Here is a 17,568-nt window from a genome sequence, read left to right as displayed (position 1 = left end):
TGTTTCGAAAGCCTATAGTAATTATCTCTTCCTGCGATCCCAAAAGATGACAGTCTTTTCTCTTAGTTTTGATGCTTTGCAATGGCCCATTTCCTTGAGTCGGCCTCTACATCTCCTAACGAGTAGTTTCTTAGTTATGTAGTAATTGTAACAATAACCAAGTCATACCCCTACCACTAACAATCCAAAAAAGAATAGCAACTTGCCGAGTTATTCTGGATTATCAACCCTAATCATATATATATATGAGTGAGGAACAACTCATTAACACATGATTTAAGACTCAAATTTCTTACTAACTGATTCTACCCTGGCTTCAGGGTAACAATATCTACCAGCAAAAACTCCAACAATGATTAGATGTAAATAGCTCAAGACATAGATTAACCAAAGGTGAAAGTGGTCTCAAAACAACAATAAAAATTTCCATAAACAATAAAGTAAGAAATAAAATTAAGTTTCAGTATTGAAGGTGTTAACATCATAAAACAAAATTCTTATAGATTCTGGTCCCAAAAATGACAAACTTCTCCTAGAAGCTATAAATATGGTACCAAGTTGTGCCACAAGTAACCTTTAATGTCTTAGGCTGATGCGGCTGCTCCTTTGCTCCTTGGCGCTGCTTGAGTACCTAATCACCAAATCCAAAGGTAACTAAAATCACAAAATGCCCCCAAAATCAGTTGATAAGCAGAAAATGCAAGAACTTAGAAGAGAACCTTCTCTGAAACCACTCTTGAATCTGCGAGGAACATGACGCATGTATCTCATCCGCCCAGTTCCAGTGGTCTTCCTTCGGATCGCCTTTACGCTCCAGTTATCTAAATCCAAAACCCGCATAAGAAAAAGGAACAACTGGACCAAAATTGAAGACCCAAGAGTAAATGATATTCACTCAAACAGATTAGGGTACACATAACGAATCTACTGCTATCTGGGTCGATAATGATGAATCTATGATTATCACTTCCAATCGATTCAATAAGTTAAGCTCAGTATATAAAAGAGGTTTAATTGCGCAATGATGAAACAACCAAAAACAAATTACAAATTGATTAAGCGAACTTACATGTACGCTTACGGGCGGCTGGAAATGCACAGGCAGAGCATCGACTCTTCTGCAGGTGGAAGCTGCGGCGGCCACACCTAACACAGAGAGTGTGGGTCTTGTTCCTCCTCTTACCGAAACTTCCCGTTCCCTTACCCTAATTACCGATCAACAAACAAATCGATTAACGCACTAAAATTCCGAATTCAACAACAGTCATATAGAAAGAAAAGAGATTGAGTTCACAAAAGTGAGTTCGCCATTACCATTTAGTCGGATTCGACGATGAAGCCTTCGGATTCTTCTTCCGTCCAAAGAGGGCCGAATTGTAGGCGGCAGCCTTTATATTGACAGGGTTTAGGGTTTGAGGGGTTTGAAGTAATTGGGTGTCAAAAAACCCGACCCACGTAGCTTTGACCTAACCCGAAACTTTTCTACTGGATTGGGTCGGCCCTTTGGGCCCGCGAGTGGACCTTCCTCTTCAAGAGGAAAAAGCCATATATGTGACTAAATATTCCTCCTTTTAACGTCAACATGTTCTGTCCTCATTTCCAACTCCCAACAATATGATGTTCTAAGTAAAATACGTTTAACTATGAAAATTTTTATGATTGAGCCACAGGAAATGAAGATGCATGTTGCTCGTATAAATAGTAACTTTCAATTCTTTTAAGATTTTGTTAGTCGTCTTATCCTCATGATCGCTCTAATTCGGATGTAGTCTTAGTTCTTTCATGTACTCTTCCTTTACTCGGGTGTCACAAATACATTATTTCAAATTAATAGGCTAATTTTAAAGTCATCCTAATTTTAATTTAGAGATTATAACTATTAACTCGAAAAGACTACCAAAATTCTTCGTACATGTTTGTGTTGAACCATAAATTGAAATAAAAATTATTATATATGGAAAAATAAGATAATTTTAATCTAAGAGATTATTTTATAATTATAATTGTTAAAAAGGTATTGAAATATGATAATTATATATTTTAAAATAACCAATTGGATAAAATCTAAATTTAAGAGATTAAAATTACCATAGCTAAAATGTGACATTTGAAAATAAATTTTTATTTTTACTTAATGTTTAATTAAAAAACAACAACAAGAAACATAACGATGAATCCAAGGTAATGAATATATATTTCACAACTAAAAATAATTCCAAAAAAGTCTCAAAAAAATTAGAAAAAGACATTTCCTTCGATTTGTGGATACGTGGCATATATCTGAATCACGTGGCCGCCGACCACTTTTTTGTGGTGCAGGTGCAGTGTATGTACCCGACTGAAACGACGTCGGATGGACATCGACAGCTGACACCTCTAGTTCACCCATTCAATTATTACCACGTGTCTCTAAAGTGGGTCCCACTTTGTTTTCTCTCCTGAAAGATATCGTGAGAGCGGAATAGCGGAATTTAATAACAATTCGTATTAAAAAAAAAATTAGAATATAACTATTTTAAAAAAATTATAAAATATCAACAATAATATTCCATAATCAAATATACGTAATTAAAAAAAAAACATTATATTTCAATAATACAACGTAATTTCTAAATTTTGAATTTCAATATTTCACCAAACTTAAAAAATATAAATAAATACGGCTAATATAATATCTTTCGAGAAAATTCTTTTTCGCTCTCTCTTTAATTTTCAGCTATTTTCAGTTATGCTGGTGGAGCTCGACCCTAGATATCTTAAAAAATAATAGCATCATAAACAAAATAATAATAATAATGCATCTCAAGGATTATTATGCTTATCCAAAGCAATATCAACGGTCAACTATGTAACTACTTGGATTGAAAGGCAGGTGGTTGACTCTATTTTATGTTCTTATTTAGGAAGTTGGAGTGGGTGAAGGATTTGTTGTTTTCCAAACTTTATCATAATAAGAAGTTGTTTTGAACTTCGATTCTATTCTCAACATTTTTCATGCATTCTATTTAATTTCAACCTAAATATTTATTTTTTAATGCAACATGTTTGGAAATATATATAGACGCACATTAAATAAGTCAAATGCATATTTAATATAAAAAAAATATAATCGAGTAACTTTTAGATTCTTTAGAAGTATGGTAGAGTTTCGTAATAAAGAATTCAATTTCTCCTAATATATTAAAAATATTATTTTCTTTTACTTATTTTCCTATAGAGAAAATATCTATATTTAAAAAAGTGAATTTTAAAAAATATTTCTCATTCATTAATTTCCTTTAAAATATGTAAATATGCTCAAACCTATTATTTTACTGTGCATTATTTTAATCTTGTATCATAGAGTCGGTAAACTTTTGACTCTTCACTAACTCTTAGCAAAACATAACTCAAACTTTTATCATCTAGATTAGTTCTTTGAGCTGCCTCATCTTTTTGTCTCTAAATCAACTCGAACTCACGATATTATTCTTCTTCCTTCCGCTACAGCTCCAGAGCTAATCGGGGCTTAGCTTTTTCTACCATTCTCCTATTCTCTCAACATTTTATCTACTCTTTTCTACTCTCCCCTAGCATTTTATCTAACTCTTTTTTCCAAATATCGTCTTTTTAACTTTGTCTTCCAAGCTTCCATTCAATGAAACTAGTTGGAAAGGTTTCCACACCCAGGTATAAGATTAGTTGTATTATGAAAATTTAAAAAAAAAAAAAAATTGAAGTTGTTTTAATTGGTTATCTAAAATTAAATAATACACTAAAATAAAATGTTAAAAACAATTTATTTAAATGAAATTCTCCTAACATTATTCTTCAAGACAAACAGCTCTTAAAATCCTATACAATCAGTCATCTCCAAGAGCCACAAATTTTCTGTCATCACCATCATTACATAATTCATAATCCCTCTCATGTTCTTCATCCACTTATTTACACTCATAAATGAAGCAGTAATGGATTCGAAAAGCAGAAGAAAATGGTGGAAATCAGGAAAAAACCCCAATTCTCTTAAATGGTGTTTTCAGCATGAAATCCTCCATTGTTGGACAGACATCTCAAGCTCAGCTCATAAGCAGAAAAAATGGCTCCATTCACCACAAAAGCCCTTGCAATGGCGGTTCCCAATCCCCGCCATAACACACTGTACCCTTCTTCTTTCACGCTCTTATAGAAACAGTCCACAATTCCACTGTACTTTTGAAACGACATTTTCGATTGAGCTTGGAGTCTGGTTTTAACCACATCCAGTGGGTAACAACACACCCAACTGGCCACGCCGGCTAAACCGCCGGCGACGAGCATCGTTCTCAATGTCTCTTGCCCGGACTCCCTGCAACCGGGATGAAGCTTTTCCCTCATGCATTCGTATGTCCAGAAGTAAAAACAATGGGATGGAGCGTCTCTTAGCATTGTGATTGTTAAGCCTCTGTAAAGCCCTTTGTAGCCTTCGGTTTTGAATATGTTCTTCGCAACCTGCATCGGCCCGAGCCGAGATGAACCCAGATCTGAGTGGCTTGATGTACCCAGATCCTGTAATTGAAGGCGGATCTTAACGAGCTCCACCGGTGTTAAAATTAGGCTCTGTAATGCTCCGGTGCCGAATCCGCCTAATGCTACCGCCTTGTACGACGGTGGACGGTTGTCCGTTACCGCCGGATCGAACGCTCGGCAGAGCACGGCGTTTGTTTGGAAAACAATTGCGTTCTGCAGGATTCACGTAACAAATTAACAAAAATAACAAATGGGTTTTAATGGGAATATCCTGGAATCTTCGGTAAATTGATTAAAAATATGAACAAATCGGGACCTGGAAAGTGACGGAAGCGAGTGGAGCACCCATTCCTCTGTAGAGGGCAGCTGGGCCGCCGTTGGACATGATGTTACGGAGGACGCTAATGGCGGAACCAGAGGTGGAGTGTTGCTGTCGGATGCGAAGGGTGTCGAGTGGGTAGCCGGAGACGATGCCGGCGATGCCGCCTATGCCGCCGGCTATGAACTCTTTTCCCCAACTGTTAGCGAGAAATTCCGGCCAGAAATCCATTCGAAACAGAGAAATTCCGCCGGCTATGAACTCTTTCGTAAATTAAGCCAAATGGGTCAGATTTTTGGCGAGATTTCCAATCGGATTTTGCTTGTACAGAAGAAATTGATTATGATAAGGAAAGTTTGGTGGTTATCCTTTACCGGAAATCCGCGAAGAAGAAGAAGAAGAAGAAAAAAAAAAAAAAAAATCTTAGTTCCCTGTTTTTTTTTCTTCTCTCCTTCTTTCTTCACCGGAAAAGTTGAATTAACGGCAACAATGACCGATCAGTCTATCTATATCCTCGTGCAAATTTGGAATCTGCCAATAAATTAATTTTTTTGATAAAAAAGATGGAGAAATTGAAAATTGTGCTTTTTAAAAAGCCACCGGCTGCGTGTTTGATAATCTCACCCTCACTGTTGCAGTAAAATATAAAGTGAAATGACCAATTCTTTATTGTTTGTCAGTCACCGTCAAATAAAAAATTTACTTTTATATTAAGTGAATCAAATAAGTACAAATTTTATAATCAGAAATTAAATTTAGCCATAAAATTGTATTTAAAATATATAAAACCGGAATTTTTGTATTGGGATTATTGGGTGGGTTATTTCTTCAACGGTCGGGTCCAACAGAAAACCAGCACGTGGAGGATACGGGTCGGTATCGTTGCCCGGTTCTGTGGGCCCCGCTTTATTGAACAAAACAGACCACGTCACTGTTCCGTTCAATTGCTTGACGTTTGCTTACATAAATCCATCAAAATTTTCACTATCCCCCCCAAAAAAAAAAAAACTAATTTCCTTAAATTCGCGTGGTCCCCACATACTTTTTTTAATTCTCTTTTTAATATTTCTCAGCAATATCCTATGGAAGCGATAACTTTTAATATATATATATATATATTTTTTGTAAATATTAAATTCCCAATTCCAATGCATTATTACGACAAATTTATTTATTTTCAGATTTTAATTTAATTATTGCTTGACATTTGTTTTCCATGCAGGTTCAAATACCTAAATTTTATTTCTGTACTTTTATAAAATTTAAAAATATATTTACCGAATATTTTTTCAGGCTTAAAAATTATTATTATTATTATTATATTTTAATAAAAGGAAACTTTTATTCAACGATTTTTCGTATGGTTTCTAATTTTCTCTCAATTGGAAAAAAAAAAAAGAAAAAAACTTTAAAATACAAAAGAAAGAAAAAGAGTGTTATTGTACCTTTTTGGATCTGGGCAGAAGGGAATCGTGATCGTCCAAGGAATCCGAAAGTATATGCGTTTTAAATTACTACCGTTGGATTCTGGTTCCGATTTGTCGTTATCGCAACTGATTTGGCCCGTGGTTCGTCGGCGAAGGGCAAGGGCAATGGCACCGACGTGGTTATTTCCTTGCTTCTCCTCCGCCGTTGCTCTCTACAGCGAACGCGACGTGAGAATCGAGATCTTAATGGCGTTACCAAGCTCTGTGATGTCTAGATCTTAATGGCTTTTTTTTTTTTGTTGCCGTCGTTCAAATCGTCAGATTCAGGCTTTCGTTTCGGCACAACACCAATTAGCGCTCGGATTCCCCATTTTGGAGAGGTTAATTGTTCGAAATCGCTCATTGAAGAGGTAATAATGACTCGCCATTCTCCTCTTGATTTTCGATTGTAAGACTAATTTTGTTTGCTATCTTTATCTGCTATATTTGTGATGAAATTAGAAGAAACGCTGTAATTTCTCGGTTGAATCATCGTCAAGACTTGTGTTACCTTACATTGATTTTTCATGTTTGTTTGGGGATGTTGATTCAATTACCAGAAATTTGGGAGTGATTATGAAGTAAACTACATTTAGTTTATTTCTCCTCGGAGTTATTGTCTGTTTGCTTGGCCAGATCTGAATATTTTCTCTAAAGAAAGTGATTATTGGTTTTGATTCCTTGATGCAAGTTAAATGGTGATCTGATCAATTTTATTTTGTTCTTTGGCTTATCATTTATCAGCTATGTTCTTGTAAAGAATGAGATATTTTAGCAGATTGCTTCTGTATGATCCAAATTTCGAACATGGATGAATCTCTGTTGTAACTATCATTGTTGCCTGCTTGATAAGCCTCTATGTAACTCTGGAAACCAAATCTCATTGAAACTGCAGGAATGGTAAAGGACGATGAAGAATCAGAGAGCCCGGATGAGCAAGAACATCTAAAGGTAGTTCCCACATATTGGGAAGACATTGAACTTTTTGGAATGAAATGGCAAGTATTTCTTCTTAATCATTTGTGCCTAGGCTAGATAGAGAAACTGCTGGACTTCCATAAGCCTAAGCAAGCACAACTCTCTCTTTAGTTATCCATGTGATGAAAATCCAGTTGGGATATCACTCCAATTTTTCCTCTGACCCATCTCTTGGGGCGTTGTAAGGATGCAATAATGGAGAGTCCTCGTGAGAGACAAGGGTAAGCAGGAGGTGGGGGCAGAGGGGAACCTCTGTTGCTGTGGACCAGATCAAGACTGTCAAGTTGTTAAGAATTCACATGAGGGGGAGAGAAGATTATGGTAACATGCTACTTGGATTGTTCTAGAGAGAGAGATAGAGAAGATTCTTGTAATATGCCCGCTTGAATTATTGAAGAGGGAGAGGGTAGAGGAAATTGCTAGTTACTGACTCATCCATATTACTTCTACCAATTGCCATATGGAGTTTAACTGCACTAACGAACGGTTTGTAAATATGAAATCAGTTGGAAAGGGAAACAAAGCATTTCTTATAAGAATGTAGAAACCTCTCCCTAACGACACGTTTTAAAACGTTGAGGGGAAGCTTAGAAGGAAAAGTCCAAAGAGGTCAATATTTGCTAGCGGTGGGCTTGAGTTGTTACAAATGGTATTAGATACAGATATCGGGCGGTGTGCTAGTGAGAACGTTGGGCCTCCAAGAGGGTGGATTGTAAGATCCCACATCGATTGGAGAAGGGAACAAAGCATTCCTTACAAGGGTGTAGAAACCTCTCCCTAGTGAACGCGTTTTAAAACCTTGAGATAAAGTCTAGAAAGTAAAGACTAAATAGGACAATATCTACTAGCGGAGGCTTATAACCTTGAAAGGAACCCCGAAAGAGAAAATCCCAAGAAGACAATATATGCTAGCGGTTACACTAACGAAAAACAAATGGAGTGTGTAATTAACTCCTGTAGTACTAAATTTTTTCTCGTCATTTGAATCATCCCAGGGCTGTGGAGTAACGGAAAAGAGGCAGAGAGAGGAAGGCAGAGATTGAGATAAGGGGCTGTTTCAATTATCCCAAGACTGAAGAGTAACTTTAAGCAGCAGAGAGAGAGAGTTCTGATAAGGAGCTATGGGAATCATCCCAAGGCTGAGGAGTGAAAGCTTCAAGGAGGAAAAGACAGCAGAAGATACAAAGATAGGCTATCGGGAGATGGTGAGTGGCAACTCGCTCTCCATTCTCCAATGAACTAAAACAAAATTGTGCAGCTGTATGGAATATGGATCCAAATGATGCTGTAAATTTCTTGTTGGCAGTAGCAGAACAGACAGCGATGGCTGCTGCAACCTTGCATGGACTCAATATTTTACACCTCAAGAATCTGAGTTCTTCTTCCAAGGGTACGTTTTTTCATAACCTCTTAGCTCACAAATTCTTTTTATGAATCACGTTTGAATGATTCCTTACACATCTTAATGAAAGCACTCTTAATAAATATGCGCAAGTGTAGTGTTGGATAGGCTATAATATTGTAATATGAGTCGCTTTCAATCGTTTCCCTTTTCATAATATATTTAGGAGGTAAATGTTAAATAATGCTTATAAATACTTTTTTTTTTCTAAACTATTGTTTAAAATTTGAGAAAAAAAAAGAAAGAGAAATATTATCAAATAGGACCTAGATTTTATGAGTCGTCTTGTACTTTGTAACAGATAAGAACGTTAGAAGAATGTATTCGAGTGGTAATGACTATGAACACATGATCTAATTATTTTTTCCAACCAAATATAGTAAAGTCGACAGCTTTTCATTTTCTCATAGATTATGATGATTAGTTTATTAATTTAAAGATTAGGATATTATATTTTAATAAAAGGTTCACAACATTGTAACCAAAGTGATAATGCGAGCTAATAGTTGATTAAAAGATCAATCTTCTTTATTTAAAATATTAATAAATGTTAATATTTTAAGCAACTTTTACTCTTGAGAATAATTAATAAAGAAGGAAATAAAAATATGGTTTCTGATATATAATATTAAACACATTACAATTTTTTTCACTATATCTGAAAACGTATTTTGTTCAAATTAAAAATCCAAATTTTAATTAATTGTTTCTTATTAACAATCATAACAAATGTATTTATTTAAATTAAATTAAGTTAATGAAAAAAAAAAAGAAGCTTATTTTGAATAAATTTGAAGAAATTCTTTAGTCTTCCTGGGTTGAAATTGAATGGTTAGTGCATTAATTATTTTAATATTTAACGAAATATTAATTTAAATTAACTATAGGTCAGTCCATTGTAGACCTAGTTACACTTCTATGCACTTTAGAGTAAGTCGTTTATAGATATCATTATTAAGGATAAATTGATGATTCAGAGTTATTCGTAATTATAGTAGAGTTAAAGTTTCATTTTACCCGTGCAATTATAATGCTCTAATTAACAATTTATTTATAATCCAACTATAAATGATGTCTCTTGAGACAATGAGAGTGTGACTCCATTGTTTAAACTTTGAAATCAGTACATAAGGTAACAACTTATCTGCATATTGTGTAATGGAAGGAGTGGATTTCATCTCGTAAGATTATGTTCTCAACTCACTATTTAATCAAGTTCCCAGATAATAGATATGTTGAATCGACTAAAAAAAAACATTCTCATTTATGTAAATCAAAGGACAAGCTTTCACCGCTATGAGTTTCTAACTTACTCATAATTAAGATTAAGATCGAGCATATGATCTTTATGTAAAATATTAATTTTCTCTATTAACAAATTTATGTAGAGATTAAATTTTTTATTATTTAGTCTTATACAAAACTCATTGTATAGAACACCCCACTCACATGTTTTCACGTGAACTATTTGAACGAATCATTAGTAATAATTACAAAGTGGGTTGTATCAATAGTGTTATCAACATAAAAGACACTCATTCTTATCCATATGATACAGACCTTTTAAGTTATTTCTTGAACATGAACCTCCTACATATCAATCACATACGATTCAAGATTACACTTACAACTTTAGATTTTTCACATTATCCATTAAATTGCAACTAAATAATCAAAATTATTATTTAAATTAAATAATTAATTACAGTGTTTTATAGCATAAATCCCAACATTTACATTGCATTTATAAAAATTAATTTCAAACTAATAATTACTTTTATTGTGTTCATTTTATTTTTTATTTTTAATCTCATTTCTTCCTAAATTTTATGTTAAAAGCTTGGAAAATGTATAACAGTAGACATGGAATCACAAACGTCAGAAGTGGGCCTTGTCTGGGCCCAAAGATATCCATTTTGAGCCCACAATTTAAAAACGACACCGTCGAGCCTTTCTTCGCCAGAATCGCGTGTCGAGTTTTATAACAGAAATACCAGACGAAGTCTCGCAATAGAGAGAAAGAAAGAGAGATCGGAAAGCGAAATAGGAAGATGGAAATGGCGACGAAGACCGATAGCAGAGCGGAGCGAAGGCATAGAATTAGGAGCAAAGAAACGGATCGAATGGCTCTCATCACCGGCCGTTTGCGAACTCTACCTCCCTCGCCTCCGCCTTCACCTTCTTCACCGTCTCCATTTCTTCAATATCAAATTCACCAACGCGGCCATTCGCACACCGGAATCTCACCGTCGTTCTTATCCAAGGAGCTCCAAAAGAATCCAGATTCCCTTCCCCTCCGTCCCGTCCACGGTATTCTTCTTGTTTTTTTTTTCTTCTCTCCATTCCGTATTGCCGCTCCCTGTTTTTCTTCTTCTAAATCGAATCTCGACTATTTTGCATTTTGCGATATGACTCTTAGGTTTCTTTCCTCATTCCTTCTTATTTTATATGTTCCGATTTGTATGTTCCGCCTGATTGTGAATTAGAAGCCAATTTTTATTAATTAACTTGCAGTTTTTCTTTTGGTGATGGATTATTGCTAATTAGTCTTCCTTCAACATCCATGGACGTATTAGAGATCAAATCTTTTTATCTGCGTTGTATAACCTAAGTGCAGGAAATGTTAGGATTCTGATATGCACGCACATGAATTTGTATGTTATAAGCATTGGATGAATCGATTTCGCAAATGCATGCATTGTATTGCTCATGTTGATTCAAGTTGTATGTGTAACTATTGAGGCATCGGGAGATTTCATAAGATAAGCCTCATATATGCTAACGATGATTACAATTATATCAGGTTGAAATTTATATATCCTTTTTAAATTATTCATCACGTGAATAAGATAATCATCTATCTGACAGTGGAGGTATACCAAGTTCTATATCTACCATGAATTTATCACTTATATTTTAAAGGCTTTATTATTGTTATTATTGTTATTATAATTATTATTTATCTCAATGCAGTTAGAAAGAGGTTACTACATTACAAGTGTGCTAACATTGTTCAGAATTTGGTTGCCTAATATTCGCATATTCGAGCATCTCTGAGGTTGGGAAGAACAAGAGAGATATTGACTGTGAATTTTGTAACAGCAAGTTATTAATGTGACCATTATGCATCTGATTAAAAATAAATCAATAACAATATAATAGCTCTATCTTGGTTATTAGTTCTTGTTTGAATCTTTTCCAACAACAAGTCTGGTTAAGCTTCATTGTTCGTTTTTCCTATCTAGGAACTGATAACATGGTTTATGTGGGTTAATTTTTGAGATGAGAAAACCATATTTGATACTAAGTGGTGTCAAAACGAATTGGGATTATGGAGATAGTGGAATGATCTCACATTGATTGTGAAAGCAGTTGAATGTAGGTAAATAAATGGGAATGAGAACTTCTATGACTTAAACTAACAATTTTGGAGTGAGGAGTCCTGTTTACTTTCGTTTGTTTTGCAGCTATTCCGAAGCTTAAAGATGGAACGGCTGTCCCTTTACCGAAGCATATGCCCATCAATGAAGTCCAAGAAGAAAAAATTACAGCCACAGGATTCCAAATCAAGGATAAAAAAATCGACCCCATTGGAGAAGTATGCAAAGAAATGATACCTCCATCTGCCTTACCAATGGTTCAGAAAGCCACCATTGTTAACCAGCCACTGTCAAAACCACAGCCTTCAAAGCCTAGAATCTTCACTTCAAAACGACTAAATGCCTCCATTTTAGCTTCTCAAACCAAACGAGTTTTCTGTTCACTAATCATTGCTTTTTTGGCCATTCTATCACATGTCGATCACCCACTTTTCACGATTAGGAACATTGTGAGTTCGGAGAGTGTGATGGCCTCAAAGCCTCTCTACATTCTACTGCTCACCAACGTAACAATCGTAGTGGCGAGAATGTTGGCTGAGAGGCAGAAACACGGTGGGGAGGCAGAGGAAGAATGCGAGAAGATGAAGGAAGATGGACAGAACTGGGAGTCAGCTGTGAAAGTTTTGGAGAGAGGTTTGGTGTTTTACCAAGCTTTTCGTGCGATTTTCATTGATTTTAGTGTTTATGCAGTGGTGGTCATTTGTGGCCTCTCTTTGCTATAGCTTGTCTCTGGTTTTGATCCACTGAACCATCTTCAGTTCTTTGGAGCTCTTTGCAGATGGATCCCATTTTCCAAAATTGTTGTCTTCATTTGTTTCTTTCTTTTAAAGGTACATAACTACGCAAGGCACCATTTTGGTGTGGCTGCCTATGCCCAATCTTAGTTAATTATTTGAAATGCTTAAAATTCATCTTCTTTTTCTCCTTTTGAATATCGAATCTTTCATTTTAGATATTAGTTCTCATTTTCATGTCTTTAAGAACAAGAGATCATTATTGATCTCCATAGAAAAGATAGCAACAGTTCCAAGACTTATCATATGAAAATTCCATAACAATTGTTTTAATGTCAAATAAGTAACGCAGTGGGAAATTCTACAAAACTTACAGGGAAAGTTTAGACCTGACAAATCAACCTCAAGTTCTTGTACATGTCTGAACCTGCAGAAGAAAATTCTGACAATGCCCTGAACAGTTCTGGCAACTGATTCTTAAGACTCACCAGTGATTTCTCCCTCACATGAAGGCATTGCTTTGCATGAGTTTCCTTTTCCTCCTCCACTCTCTTCTTCAATGACTCTACCACGACCAACTTCTCCGTCACTACGGCGTCCTGCGAGTTTTCTTCAGACTTCTCGGGGTCCAACTCGTCGGGCATTCTCCGTTGCTGGTATTTGTAATGCCAGTCGTCAAATTGCCTCTGCTTGCGCTCGAGCTCTTTCATGCTCTCGTCGCATCTTAACTTCAACTTCATCTCTTCTTCCTGCTGCAGTACAATAGTACTTATGACAGCACTGAAACTGGATATCGCAGTTCTAAGATGCTCGTCTGGGAGTTTTTCGAGTTGGTCGTGCCAAGCAATGAGGAGTCTTTGAATCGGTGGATTTTGAGCTCTTGGTGGAGAAGAAACCTTCTCTTTCAAGCTACTCTCTATAGGAACTAGATTTAGTTTCAACCAACTGCTTAATGCTTTTATGTAGTCTTTCTGACAGAGCGTGAGCTTCTCGAACTGTGAGTGCCACTCTCTCACGACGTTGCAGAGCTGTACCGTGCGCTCATGGTGATGCAGACTGGTTTCTTTTGGGGATTGAGAGAGATCCAGATATCTCAATGCGTTCACAATTTTCAATTGCTCTTCGTGGTGCATTCGCATTGTGTCCCACATCAACATCATCCTGCAGTGAAGAACAAGTATAATGAGATTTAGGAATCAATAAATTTGGATGTCTGATAGAGATCAAGCTAACCAAAATCTAGTTAGAACCCACCTCCAGACTAAACTCAATCTCTAACTATAACAAACACAGGTTTACAAACACTGTTCATGGATCAAAACCACTCAAGTATTCCATTAAGATAGCCCTCAATCTTCACCGATGTTCCAAGGTCTATATTGTGAGATCCCACATTGATTGGGGAGGAGAACGAAACATTCTTTATAAGAGTGTGAAAAGTTCTCTCTAGCACACGAGTTTTAAAAACCTTGAGGGGAAGCTCGAAAGGGAAAGCCCAAAGAGGACAATATCTACTAGTGGGCCATTACAAATGGTATTAGAACCAGACACTGGACGATGTGCCAGCGAGGAGGTGTGCTAGCAAAGATGATGCTGGGCTCCGAACGGGGTGGATTGTGAGATCTCACACATCGGATGGGGAGGAGAATGAAACATTTTTTATAAGGGCGTGGAAACCTCTCCCTAACAAAAGGGAAATCACAATCAATTAAAATGACATATCATGTATCCAATACGTCCAAGCTGAACACGCTCAGAAATGAAAAACGATTATGCACACAATTCATTAGGCAGCAATAGGGTACTTAAAAAGCAATCAGAGATTGGCAGGCATGGGTCTCACAAATAGAGCTAAATTTCATAGAACTTACCCATGAACAAGCTGAACAAGTTTTGGGTATAACTGTTCGTCTCGCAGACGATTAATCTCCGAGACAGTTGAATCCAAAGATTGCATATCAACAATGTATCTTGTATGCAAATGACTCACTGCTGCTTTTGCTTTCTCCAACGCTTCTGGATTAGAACCTCGTTTCTTTAGCCTGTTCAGTGCAGCAACCTTTCTTTGGTACTCAAATTTCATAATTTCACCTGCCTATTGAAACATAATCATCACAATGTTCATGGCTACTACGCATCGCTTTCAAGGAGAATGGGCATAAACATAAGAAAGGTACCTTCACTTCATCATATAGCTTCTTTTCCCAGGCCAGGAGTTTGTCTAGAACAGTGGCATGAGTTTCTTGGTCTTCCGCATAGAAATCATCCTTTCCATTATCCATATTTGAAAGTCCTTTAAATGATCGGTTCCATGTAATAACACGCATCACTCTGGCAGAGTGATCAATATGTCCTGATAAAACAAAAACACAAAAAGACGTGGAGTTCTTCAGGAATATGAACAATGAATACAAGCAAAACCCCACATTATCCTAAAGGAACCTATATAAGCAATTTTACTTCCACAAGCTTAGTTTGCATTCCTCCAAGTATACATAAAATAGAGCAGAGTGATCCACATTGGTTGGAGAGGGTTGGAGAGGGGGACGAAGCATTATTTATAAAGGTGTAAAAACCTCTCCCTAGACGTGTTTTAAAACCTTGAGGGGAAGCCCGGAAGGGAGAGCCCAAAGAGGACAATATCTACTAGCGGTGGGCTTGGGCTATTACAAATGGTATCAGAGCCAAAAACTAGGCGATTTATTAGCAAGGAGGCTGAACCTCGAAGGGGGGTGGACACCAGGTGGTGTGCTAGAGAGGACGCTGAGCCTCGAAGGGGTTGGATTGGGGTGTCCCACATCGATTGGAGAAGGAAACGAATGCCAGCGAAGACGCTAGGCCCCAAAGGGAGTGGATTATGAGATCCCACATTGGTTGTGGAGGAGAACGATACAATGTTTATAAGGGTGTGGAAACCTCTCCATAGAAGACACATTTTAAAACTTCGATGGAAAGCTCAGGAGGGAAAGCTCAAAAAGAACAATATCTACTGGCCTAAACTTAGGCTATTACAAATGGTATCAGAGGCAAACACCGGACGATGTGCCAGCAAGAAGGTTGAACCTCAAAGGAGGGTGAACACCAGAAGGTGTGCCAGAGAGAACGTTGGGGAGGATTGAGAGGTACCACATCGATTGGAGAAGGAAACGAGTACCAGTGAGGACGCTGAGCACCGAAGGGGTAGATCGTGAGATCCCACGTCGGTTGGGGAGGAGACCAAAACATTCTTTACAAGAGTGTGGAAACCTCTCCTTAGCAGACCAAAGAGGACAATATCTACTAGCGATGAGCTTGGGCTGTTACAGGTCGTGCATTGCTTTAGAATCGACACCAATATTGAGGCACCCGAACAACCTAGACAAATATTTAAACAGAGAAGATCCAAACCCAAATAGCTTTCATACAATTAACATCATGATGCTAAATTATTGTACTAGATATCTTCAACATGCTTGAAAGATAAAAGGCAAGAGATCCTGATACCTCGGCCATCAGCAAAATTTGAGTGATAATGCAGTCGTGTAGCCTCAAGCATCTTGGACACTTCATGGGCACTCTCAGAAGCCTTGAGAAAATGATCATCAAGATTCACAAATATCTGCAACAAATTCATCATCCTTCTGCCCTCCATGGAACCCATAGCCCCCACCTTCTTCAAGCTCTTTGACGTTATGGCTGACGGCTCCGCCACAGCAGGCGGTGGCGGTGGCTCCACTGCCTCAGCTTCTTTGGCTCCTCCTCTTTGATCCTCCATCTCATCATCGTCCTCTCTTTCAATCTCCTCCTCAGCCTCACTCAAAGTCGGACCAGGCATACTGTTGAGAGAAAAAAAGTAATCGTAAGTCGAATCCTGGTGTTGTGCCGGTGGCATTGGCCTGTCCACATTCATCGGCGGCGGCGGCATTGGCGGCGGAGGACCCTCTAATTCATCATCAAGCTCTGAATTCCCAATTCGAGTACTCCCACCACCACCGCTACCTTTTTTGCTTCTCCTCCTCAACGAACCACGAGAGCCATCATTATCGGATTCATTTTCATCCTCCTCCTCGATAATGGGGCCAACCGGCTTCAGATCGGACTTGAGAATGTTCATTTCCGGCATGCTAGCAGCCCTATGAAGCGGAGAAGGGAAATTCGGAAGAGGCGGCGGCGGCGCTAGAGGCTCATAAGACGCTGCAACGGAATCGAATTTCGAGTTCGCTTGAGCACTCCCATTGACGATTAATTGAGGATTCTGAACTTCTCCGTGAGCGTAATCGCTCAAAGAAGCTCCAGTGTTCTTCAAAGACATCACACAAGCAGAATGAGCAGCCGCAAAAGCATTACGCGCCGCGACTGCATCTTTCATATGAATCTTCCGATCTTTACAGCGTGCAATCGCCTCTTCATTCTCGATCTTCGACTGGGAGCAACCCATTAAAGATCCAAAGCAAAAACTCACACCAGCAGGACGATTAATCAAAAATGGAACATGACCCACTATTTCTTGTTAGTTAAATCGGAAGAATCTAAGAGAACAGAACTGCTCATTCCTCCAGACGAGCATTACAAACGAAAAGATGCTCAGATTGTTACGATTTTAAGAAAAGGGGGAAAAGGGAAGATGCTTTCTCGCCGGTAGAAATGGCGGAAAGAGCTTTCAGCGGAGGTATAAAAGTGGGTTTGGGAGTGTACAGTGATAACATATCGCTAATTTGACGCAATTGCTCATTGGTGGCCCCGCTTTTCAACGTTCCATGCAGCTTTTCGAAGGATTTTGCTGTAAATTTGTAAAAGTTTTTATTTTCTTTTTTGGAATGTA

The 17,568-nt window shown here is 37.5% G+C and overlaps 4 protein-coding genes and 1 long non-coding RNA gene across 7 annotated transcripts; 2 read left to right on the top strand and 3 right to left on the bottom strand.

Moving 5' to 3' along the window:
• Positions 1–367: 367 nt before the first annotated feature.
• Positions 368–1,411, bottom strand: LOC111457445 (60S ribosomal protein L37-3). The gene is made up of 4 exons (XM_023099643.1): positions 1,315–1,411; positions 1,070–1,205; positions 720–821; positions 368–631 (listed from the first exon to the last, which is right to left on the bottom strand). Exons 1-4 carry the CDS (start codon positions 1,315–1,317, stop codon positions 585–587), a joined length of 288 nt encoding a protein of 95 aa, XP_022955411.1. The 5' UTR covers positions 1,318–1,411; the 3' UTR covers positions 368–584.
• Positions 1,412–3,765: 2,354 nt separating this feature from the next.
• On the bottom strand, positions 3,766–5,371 carry LOC111457440 (mitochondrial arginine transporter BAC2-like). Its single transcript, XM_023099638.1, has 2 exons — positions 4,805–5,371; positions 3,766–4,701 (listed from the first exon to the last, which is right to left on the bottom strand). Exons 1-2 carry the CDS (start codon positions 5,036–5,038, stop codon positions 4,006–4,008), a joined length of 930 nt encoding a protein of 309 aa, XP_022955406.1. The 5' UTR covers positions 5,039–5,371; the 3' UTR covers positions 3,766–4,005.
• Positions 5,372–6,199: 828 nt separating this feature from the next.
• LOC111457784 lies at positions 6,200–8,818 on the top strand. 3 transcript variants are annotated; one of them, XR_002713008.1, is made up of 4 exons: positions 6,200–6,462; positions 6,556–6,644; positions 7,169–7,224; positions 8,247–8,818. It is a non-coding gene; the product is annotated as an uncharacterized LOC111457784 (long non-coding RNA). The 3 variants fall into 3 exon arrangements; XR_002713009.1 differs by having other exon boundaries at positions 6,200–6,644; positions 8,270–8,818; XR_002713007.1 differs by having other exon boundaries at positions 6,200–6,644.
• A 1,823-nt stretch (positions 8,819–10,641) lies between these two features.
• LOC111457745 lies at positions 10,642–12,955 on the top strand. The gene is made up of 2 exons (XM_023100130.1): positions 10,642–10,963; positions 12,121–12,955. Exons 1-2 carry the CDS (start codon positions 10,705–10,707, stop codon positions 12,753–12,755), a joined length of 894 nt encoding a protein of 297 aa, XP_022955898.1. The 5' UTR covers positions 10,642–10,704; the 3' UTR covers positions 12,756–12,955.
• A 90-nt stretch (positions 12,956–13,045) lies between these two features.
• On the bottom strand, positions 13,046–17,568 carry LOC111457744 (nitrate regulatory gene2 protein-like). The gene is made up of 4 exons (XM_023100129.1): positions 16,251–17,568; positions 14,945–15,120; positions 14,639–14,862; positions 13,046–13,928 (listed from the first exon to the last, which is right to left on the bottom strand). The coding sequence occupies exons 1-4, from the start codon at positions 17,182–17,184 to the stop codon at positions 13,151–13,153; spliced, it is 2,112 nt and encodes a 703-aa protein (XP_022955897.1). The 5' UTR covers positions 17,185–17,568; the 3' UTR covers positions 13,046–13,150.

The sequence above is a fragment of the Cucurbita moschata genome, unplaced genomic scaffold (genome assembly GCF_002738365.1).
Source record: "Cucurbita moschata cultivar Rifu unplaced genomic scaffold, Cmos_1.0 Cmo_Scf00020, whole genome shotgun sequence".
NCBI classification, from domain to species: Eukaryota; Viridiplantae; Streptophyta; class Magnoliopsida; order Cucurbitales; family Cucurbitaceae; genus Cucurbita; species Cucurbita moschata.
The sequence above is the reverse complement of the archived record's forward strand: the minus strand, read 5'-3'. Positions and strand labels throughout refer to the sequence as shown.